Here is a 9282-nt window from a genome sequence, read left to right as displayed (position 1 = left end):
CCACTCCTCTGGTCAAGAGACAGACTAAAAATATGTCTCTGCAAGCAGCACCATATTTAATGCACTATACGGCTGTACTACACTGTCGATCACATTCAGATGACAACATCTGACATAGGTTTTAAGATTGGGGTGTTGGTGAAGTTTTACTGAAAAGGCCCTTTATCGTCTTTTCACCTGGGATCAAGCAATAATAAATCTTTCTCTGAAAGGTTACAGCTTCAATAGATCATGCACATAGTTTCCCATCATATCATCTTGGCACATATTAAAGTCCTTGCATAAAAACAAAACTCACTGAAATCTCTGTATGAACAAACAGTGTTTTCATTTTCATTTGTTGGCAGTTCAGAAACGTTAACACACTTTGCAACAAATGCTCAGTTCAGTTCATTTACAGCATGTATATCACAGTATGATGTCAACAGAATTATTATCACAAAAACCAAGAACATAAAGTAACACCTCCAACAACAACAAAAAAAAATATGTGCAGGAAAATGGAAATTAACTATCCACCATTTTGGAGTGGAGAAGGACAGGAAACAGTGATTTGTAAACATCATCTTATGTGTAAGCACTGCCATCTTGTGGGTGTTTCTAACACTACACATCTTCTGCTCTTAAATAATTTTAAAAAATCCATTATTTCCATTAGTGAAAGCAGCTGCAAATAATTTTTATGGCTATCGAGTACAAAATATACATCCAAAAAGTGTATCTGTAAAATGCATAAACAGCAAAGAATAAATATTCCCAGTTGTGGGAGGGGAGGGGGAGGGGGGTAGTGTTAATCTTTGTAGATTTACATGCATCATCAATGTCAACAGTAGGCTATTTGTAGTCATACTTTGGGAAGCAAGTTACTAACAAAGTTTGTTAAGGATTCCCAGTATTGAGATGACAGCAACAATCCCAGAGATGGAAATCTCCAAACCTGAACGAATAAAACTATCTCAATGAATAGAGGTAGGCCTAACAGAGGAAGTGTTTTTCTGGGGTCCGCTGACCCTTTAAATGGAAAGGTGAAGAAACTAAATTATGCACAGTAATGTCACTGCAGCAAATATTGACATTGCATTTAATCAGCAAAACTGTAATTATGAACCTGACAGGACAGAGGAAACTCTAGAGGAAGAGCTTGGACTTTTAAATATTTTAATTAAAAATGTCCCAACAGCTCTGATGGAGCTCAGGATTCGTCTTGAGACGGGCAGCTTTATTACAAACAATTCACTCTATAAACTTGGAATGTGTGTAAAAACTGACCTGTCAGATGTGTAGAAGAGCACAGAACATTATCATCTCTGCTGATTTCATTCAGTGACACATGACCGACATTACTGTTCAAATTCAGAGATTAATCTAACATGTTACAGACCTGCCTGAATCTGAGTAAAAGCTGGTCTGAATAACTCAGCATACATGGAGTTTTGGAGAGTGCTATGTGTGCACACCCCTAAAAATGCAAATTGTGGCTTTTGTGCTGTCGGGAAATCATTATTATTTATTATGCATCTTGTCATGTGCAGCACTGTATTACTCCACATCCCTCTGAAGTGGAGATCCACCTTGAAAAAAAAAAAAGACCAAGACCAAAAATATTTGGATCAAGGCTCAAAATATTTGGGGCTCCAGAATGATTGGCCCTAATGATGCCGCTGCCCTGTTCCCCTTGAGACATAAAGCAAAACTAAAAGATATGCAAAAAATGCTACATAAAAATACTTAAATCCAGCAGTTCAGGTTGGAGGAAAACAAAAGAACATAATTTTGTGATGCAATTATGTTGTATGTCACCTCTCCTCAATGCAATAAAATTATCATCAACCTATTAAAATGCTCTCTGCAGGTCCCCCCAGCTGCGGGATGTGAGAATGCAACACCCTCGGCCTTTTCCCTGAGATGGGCAGCAGCTCGCCGTTAGCTTTCATGTGGTCTATTCTCCTGGACAGTTCAGCATCGCTGTCAATGACCAAGGTGCACCTTTGGGCGTAGCTGACCAGAGTCTCTTCTCCTTGACGGAACATGCCCACTAAGGGGACCATGTCTTTGCCAGCCAGGTGGAGCTCGGCGATCGAAGCTGTGTTGGCGATGGTGTTCCGGTCGATTCCGAGATGGCGGAAGGCTTCACTCATGCTTTTCTTCTTGATGAAGGCTGACAGGACTTGTTTGTAGCGGTGGATGACGTACTGGACACCGGTGGCTGGTGGGAAGAAATGATAGGCGGAGTACATATAACAATGTGTACTGTGGTTTTTACAGAAGTGGTGAAACAGGGATAAGCTCTTGATTAGCATGTACCAGAGTGATAAAGCTAGAGACTTTAAAACTCATTTTCAAATGTGGTAAGAAATGTTTTTCTTGCAGCAAAGCATACTAAACAAACATTTATACCCTTTAGTTCTGCTCCAGCTCACATAGACATGATCATTACCTCTCTTTCTACTGTAGTCTTTCCCTTTCTTTGATCTTTTCTTGTCTTTGTGGTGTTTCTTCCTTCTGTGTTCACTTGAGGCCGCTGACACTTCAGATGAGTCAGACGCTTCGGAGCCACTGTCGCTGCTGGCCGAGGAACTGGAAGAAGCTCTTTCTCTCTTCCGAGATTTGTTTTCTGAGTGCTGCACTTTGCTGGGTTTGGGGGCTGTGTGTGGTCAATACGGAAGTGACATGAATGAGAGCATCCGTAAAATGTTAATATTGTGATGTTAAACATAGTCTATCGTTTCACTCAAGGCACTGACCTTCACTCACTGGACTTGGTGATGCAAAGGTATGCATGGAGCGATTGCTTGTGAGGTTCTCAATCTGGCTCCGTAGGAACTTGCGGTCCTGCATTAGATCCTCCACCTGTCTCTCCAGTGCAGCGATGCGCTCCTGTTTGTTCTCCAGCATACACTGCAGCTTGGTGATGGTCAGCAGGACTCTTGGGGGCAGGCTCTCTACATGTGAGGCCGCTACAGAAAGGCGAAGCAGCATGGGAAAGCATTACGAAACACTGGTTATGTACTTCACTGGCAATATTCCGTACATGCTTATTGGAATAGCTACAGACTTGGAGCTCCAAACTGCATTTAGTTGTCCACAAGAGTATTATGTGGACAAGTGAAGGTGACGTACACCGCTTGTGGTCTCAGTATCAAGTATTTTTTATTCAAGGGCTCTACTGGCATATCTTTGCATGATTTGCATTCAGTGGTCAGAGTGTTTGACTTGCAGGGGAGTATTTTTACATGTGTTCATCTCATGTTTTGGACCTTTGACCATGTTTAACATAGACATCCGACATTATAACAGTATAAAAATAACAGAAAATCACAAAAAGCATATGTCCCCTTTAAATGGTGGCTTTAGGACTGAGGCTGCACAATTTATCAGTCACAGAAAATGATCTCATTTGTTTCATTACACCATGATATGGTTATTAATGCAACACTGTTACAGTACTTACCTGACATGGCACTGCTGGGTGTGTTGTCCTGAACAGCATCTGCCGAGGCTCCTGTTTGAAAATTCTCCCACTTAATGATGTGGAGGTCGTCCTGCTCCTGCTTCAGCCTGGCCGGAGAGCCGAACCTGTCCTTGGTCCTCACGGAGCTGGAGTCAATCTCTATGCAGGGGGAATAACCTGATGGCTCCTGCTGCCACACGGACGACATCTCCTCAAACCTGGAAGAGGACAAGAGGTGGGTTATTTGAGCCACGTAGCTTTGAAGTTATTGTACATTCAAGGACAGTTCATGAAAGGTTTTATATTCTGTGGACGGTGTCCTGCAAGAAAGGCATTGTCAAAATAAAGTATTGATGCTCTCCTTTTGCCAAAACTACATTCAAAGAACTATATTTTGATTACCTTGGAAGGCAGCTTGGATTCGCGAGATCATGCAGGAATCCATCTTGTCAGGCTTCAAGTTATGTTCTTGTGTCCGAACCACTGGTTGCTCCAACCAATCAGCATCCTATAAGAATTCTTGTGTGATCTTGTGAATCCAGCTGCCTCGCAAGGTAAGACGTGATAGACAGATGGTTCATCCAATCACCTGCCAAGTATTTCTATGAAAGTTCCTGCCCTTTTCCAAACAGTTTCCTAGGATGACTTCTTAGATGGTTCTGTGTAACAAACCATCTGATGCATCAGGTTAATATTTTGAGGGGGGGCTGAAATTCCCGAACAAAGTATTGTGATCAGATACTCAACTTTTGTACACTAACCTACAATTTTTATTCACAAATGGTAAGATTAGCCTCTCAAAAGCGTGTTTATATATTTGCAGTTCTAAATGTTTATAGTGTAGGTTAATACAGGTTACAGAATCAAACCCAAAATCATTTTCACCCCTAACTTCTCCAAAAACCTCAGATAAATGTTATCATAGAGGTAACTATAACATATAGTAATATGAATAACACATTTCTGAATTATGGGCAATTTTACTGGCCAGCAGACCGTGTAAGATAGTATAAAAGTAGAGGGAGTATGAGACTGTCAAACTGTGACTGTTAAAATATAGCTAACTAGTGTATGAGAAATCACTCCATGAGAATGTGGAAACGTGGATATAAAAGCCAGAAAATTACAAGATACAGATCTTGTAATTATGAGATAGTTTATAATTACCAGATACAGTACAGTAGACATACAGTCCACATAATTAGGAGATAACGCTGCCACTTTTTTACTTGGTGAAAGCAATGTGCTTCCATACAAAGAATGCAAAACTAAAGCATGACTCATCGTTCATTAAGGCATGAATAATGCTCATGTTGAAATTCATTCATTGCTTGAATTAATGCATCATGAACTGCTGTCACTTGATATTTAATAATAAAGGCTGTATTACTTCATATGATTGTTTAACATTCAGTGGACCATCAAGTCATTAGTTACTACATACATTAGTAGATATTATATACAGTATGAATGTATAAACAATGACAAAAAGCAGCAAGTTTGAGACATGCAGTAATGTATAACTGACACTTGTCATTCTGCACTTGTTCAAGAAGCTTTTTTTTTTTTTATACACTTCACTGGTTTTCAAATAATTGAAGACATGCAATTAACACATGACTCAACTGTAAGTTAACCATCATAAATCAGTGATCTATAAATCAGAGTTAAAATTAATGTGAACACTGATTTGTGTTAAAAAAGGTACCATATACTTCCACACTACCTTTTATACTGATTTCTGATAATCCTAATTACTGTAATGTGTAACCATTACAGTCTTTCCTCTGTGTATTTCCTGCATATGATGACATGTTGTACAGTCTCTGCTTCCTGAAACTGCTAACAATGAAAAGTGTGTTGTTGAGATGTCCAATTCTGCTCACTGTGACTTGTTCTTTCCCGCCTCTACTACTGCTGTATTTCACATCCATCAACATATCAACCTCAGGACGTCTGATCAAACTAATAATAATAATATCATCCACAATATAATACTATCCACATTATTCAGTGACATTAATATCTCCCAGTGTCTCAAATCAAGGAGGAAATAAAAGCAAATTGAATCAGGTAGCATCATCATGCCTCTGTCTTCTCAAATGATGATTGGTAACCCTTAACCTTTTCTCATAATTACAATATCAGGATCTTGTAATTACAAAAAAAAAATCTTGTAATTATGAGAACACATTGGTGACGTAATTGCATTCACCTCGTAATTATGACTTACGTATCTCATAATTATGACTTAGTATCTTATAATAAGGAGAAAAGATCTCATGATTATGACTTATGCTGCAATTCACTGTACTTGGAACTCATAAAAAAATGACCTCTGACACGGAAAAGTGTAATTCAAGTCGGAAACTCGGGGAAGATCCATCTGGCCAGAGTTCACCAACAGAAACACACCTGACATCATAGCAATATGGTGGCACACACAGTGAACAGTAAGTATAACTGTCTTTTCATCAGTTTGCACTTCATGTAATAACTTTGTAGTTGCCATTTCCATTCAGTTGATTTGTGTTCGATAGGAGGAGTAGGCTAGTACAGCATGCTCGCAAAGACTTCTGTCTCTTTTAAAGGGTGCTAAGCTGTTAAATGAGCTGCTGTAGTGTTGGGTTGAAATGAAACGCTGCATTTACGTGGGCCTCCAAACATCACTTTGCTGCGAGCATTGATGTTTTCCCGAGCAGATGCATTGTGACGTATACAGATTGGAAGTCAGGAATACCGACTCGGAACTATCACCTTCCAACCTGCAATGGATTGCAGCTTTAGTATCTCATAATTACGAGATATTTTTTTTGTAATTACAAGATCCTGATCTCAACAGCACACTTTTCATTATAGAAAAACTTGGTGAACGTAATGTGTAACATGAACGTCTACTTGCAAAAAATACTATTCACAAGAAACAAAGATTTCAATGTATTTAATTAGTATAATTTAAATAAGGGCTGCAATTTAAGCTTTAAGTAGGCGACATTAATTTACATTAATTCATGTGTGATTTTCTGCATAAATAGCATTAATTTATGCACGGGATACTTCATGAATTATGTGAAATGCATATTGTATGAATTAACAGCAACTCATGCATATCTAAATATAGGAACAACACATTTATCACTGCAAGGACAGAGGTATTCTCGTCATCATTATTGCATCATAATTTATGATTTAAGATTCTATTTAAGTTTATTAATGATTGACAAACAATCCTTGCTTCAATTTTGTGTTTTTTTAAATTACTGCAGCGTTCAATGCTTTTACCTTTGTACTGAATTAATGATAAAGCTAATAGTGACCTAATCATTTATTAATCTGGAGCCGCATGAGTTCAAGATATATCATGCATTAATACATTCATTAGAACATGATGAATCATGCATTAGTTAAGCATTATCAAGCATGAGCAGGGAACCATTGTCTTTGTGCTTACATACTAATTTTATTCTTCAACCAGACTTCAGAAGTTTGTTATATTGCTTGAAGGAGTAAAGAAATATTTCCCTGTTGAGTTGTTTTTCATTTTGTCATACATAAAGTATCATCATTAGCTGTGAATATGGGGGAATGTGCTGTAAATGTGTCTTTTCCTAGTCATTTACAAGATGAGTCAAGTATATAACATTCAATGTCCAAAGCTTTAAGGTGGAAAATGTAATTATCAGTAAAATAACTACCACTGGTCTGGACTGGTGCTTGTTTTAAGTTTAATTTAATGAAGAACAAAACCAGGTGACCACCAGAAAGGAGTCAACTGTCACCTACAGAAATGTATTTGCCCTCTAAATGTCTCCTAGATTGTAAAATGCTAATATCTCCAAGGTGCTCCATGCTGTTTTTAAAGCTTTTCTGGCTTAAGCTCCGTGTGGGATAATTCACACTGTAAATCTAACGGCTGAAGATAATTTCTACTGCAGGACTTCAGTGGCATCAAATAACAGAGGTGGCAGCTTGTGCAGACACGCACCTCGTAATTTACAAGACTTTGAAGTGTGTTCTTGGTATTCTGTTTACAGCCAAAGTAGAAGCTGAGTAGCATTCCTTGTAAATAGCAAACTAAACTTCATGTGAAAAATAGGTGGTATGCACCTTTAATGAATATCAACTCATAGTGGCGTGATTTCTTAATTAATTTCTTAAATGTGAGAAAGTCTTGATAGCTACATCCTGCATTACTTTAGCATTTTGTTACCTTACTATAAAGTGTTTCCTCTTGGCTGCAGAGTATACTGTGTAGTGGTGCATTCATGCTTCATAACTGGATGCTATGTTCTAAATGGCTAAATTGGTGTAAATGCAGTAGTTTATCTGCGTGTTGTCAATGCAGGAAGTGGACATCACTGTATCACTCAATGTTTCCATGGAGATGCTGATGGACTCTTTTAACATGTGCAGGCTGCAGCATCCAAACACAAGTAAGTAGTGAGTGCTGCAGTGATCAATCTGCCTCAACAGCTGGCATTACGGATTAACATGCTATTAACTCACACCAAACATAACTGCTATGTTTGAAATGTTTATTTTACAGTTATATAACAAGAGGCAAAATTCTAATAAAGTGTGATAATGTAACAAGTCTAATACTGCTGTAAAGTGTATTAATTGATAGAAAAATATTAAAGCAGTATATTTAGCATGACAGAAGCTATAATGTTATAAAACTTACAGAGATATAATGTCTCATAGGATACAAAGGGCCAACCATTTCTCATTGCAGTGGTTTTAATTAGCTCCTACCAAGATGGATGCTAATGACTGTAATTGCCAGTAAACGGGGGTAAAAAGGAGCAACAAAGCCAGAGAAAGACGTACCTTCAAGAGAGTCCAGCGGACAAAACTGATGATGATGATGTTCTTGTGTTTGTGCTGCTGTACGCAGAAGTCTCACTCGGCGTGAAATGCCCCGTTTTTCAAAAATATAAACAAGAGACGAGTGGAAAAATGCGAGACTACAACCTGCATGTCTAAGAGAGGGGCGGTGTTAGCGAGCGCTGACGTGACTCAAACATTACGCCGCCTTCAGGTGCCCCACGGAAAGTCGTACTTTCTGATATTTCGTTAAAGGACAGTTCCGACGCGATTGGAAATTTTTAATCATTACATAGATCGCAGGAGCGGGGCCAGCCCGCCCTATAAAGACCGCATGATATCCAAAAACAATTGGTAGACAATTGGCAGTTGATTTGTATTGCAGCGATGTGTGAAATCGGCAAACTTGTTTGTTTCTGTTGTCATTTTCAGCCACAACTGACATTTCAAACTATATAGTGAATCTTTTTTCTTACATTTCTTTAATTTTTATGCTGTTCCAAGTTACCTGAATTCACCCTGGGATATTTTCCTTCCATTTTGTGGGTTGTTCAAATTTAAATTTCAAAATTTCCGTCAGTCCCTTAAGGCAGCAACAGAGCAGCGACAGGTTTGAAGGGGGCGTGTCCTCTCATATGATGTGAGGTCCCCATTCACATCTCTAGTCTTGAGTAGTTGTTTGGAGAACACACTTTATGAAGTTTTACATTTACAGCCACTGAATGTTTGATGAGGTTGTCAAAGAAACCATATTCTGACTTGTGGGCAGACTGATGTGTTGCCATGACAACTAGATTGTTATGTTTTAATGATTCGGTGGCAGCTGTGATGAGTATTTTCACATTTCACAAATAACTTTCATACAAATGGAAAACTGGTTTCGAAGTTGGTATTTTCATTATTGATAAGTTCCTAACAATAGACACAAACTATTGCTCAGTTATCGAAATAATTAATTTTCTGTCAGTCCACCAATTATCAAAGACAGTCGGAGGTCAAAGAAA

At 38.4% G+C, this 9282-nt stretch overlaps 1 protein-coding gene across 1 annotated transcript; it reads right to left on the bottom strand.

Annotated features, from left to right (window-relative positions):
* Positions 1-303: 303 nt before the first annotated feature.
* Positions 304-9159, bottom strand: LOC137172978 (coiled-coil domain-containing protein 106-like). Its single transcript, XM_067577640.1, has 5 exons — positions 8282-9159; positions 3452-3669; positions 2745-2957; positions 2438-2644; positions 304-2206 (listed from the first exon to the last, which is right to left on the bottom strand). Exons 2-5 carry the CDS (start codon positions 3657-3659, stop codon positions 1827-1829), a joined length of 1008 nt encoding a protein of 335 aa, XP_067433741.1. The 5' UTR covers positions 3660-3669; positions 8282-9159; the 3' UTR covers positions 304-1826.
* Positions 9160-9282: the final 123 nt, after the last annotated feature.

This window comes from Thunnus thynnus, chromosome 21 (genome assembly GCF_963924715.1).
Source record: "Thunnus thynnus chromosome 21, fThuThy2.1, whole genome shotgun sequence".
Classification (NCBI taxonomy): domain Eukaryota; kingdom Metazoa; phylum Chordata; class Actinopteri; order Scombriformes; family Scombridae; genus Thunnus; species Thunnus thynnus.
Note: the sequence above shows the minus strand (reverse complement) of the source record. Positions and strands in the feature narration are given on the sequence as shown.

Excerpts from the sequence above, each read along its gene's own strand:
- LOC137172978 (XM_067577640.1), bottom strand. The coding sequence starts at position 3,659 with ATGTCGTCCGTGTGGCAGCAGGAGCCATCAGGTTATTCCCCCTGCATA. Across the intron at positions 2,958-3,451 it reads ACCCAGCAGTGCCATGTCAG|CGGCCTCACATGTAGAGAGC; the intron begins GTAAGTACTGTA and ends GCCTTTCTGTAG. Across the intron at positions 2,207-2,437 it reads AGACTACAGTAGAAAGAGAG|CCACCGGTGTCCAGTACGTC; the intron begins GTAATGATCATG and ends TCTTCCCACCAG.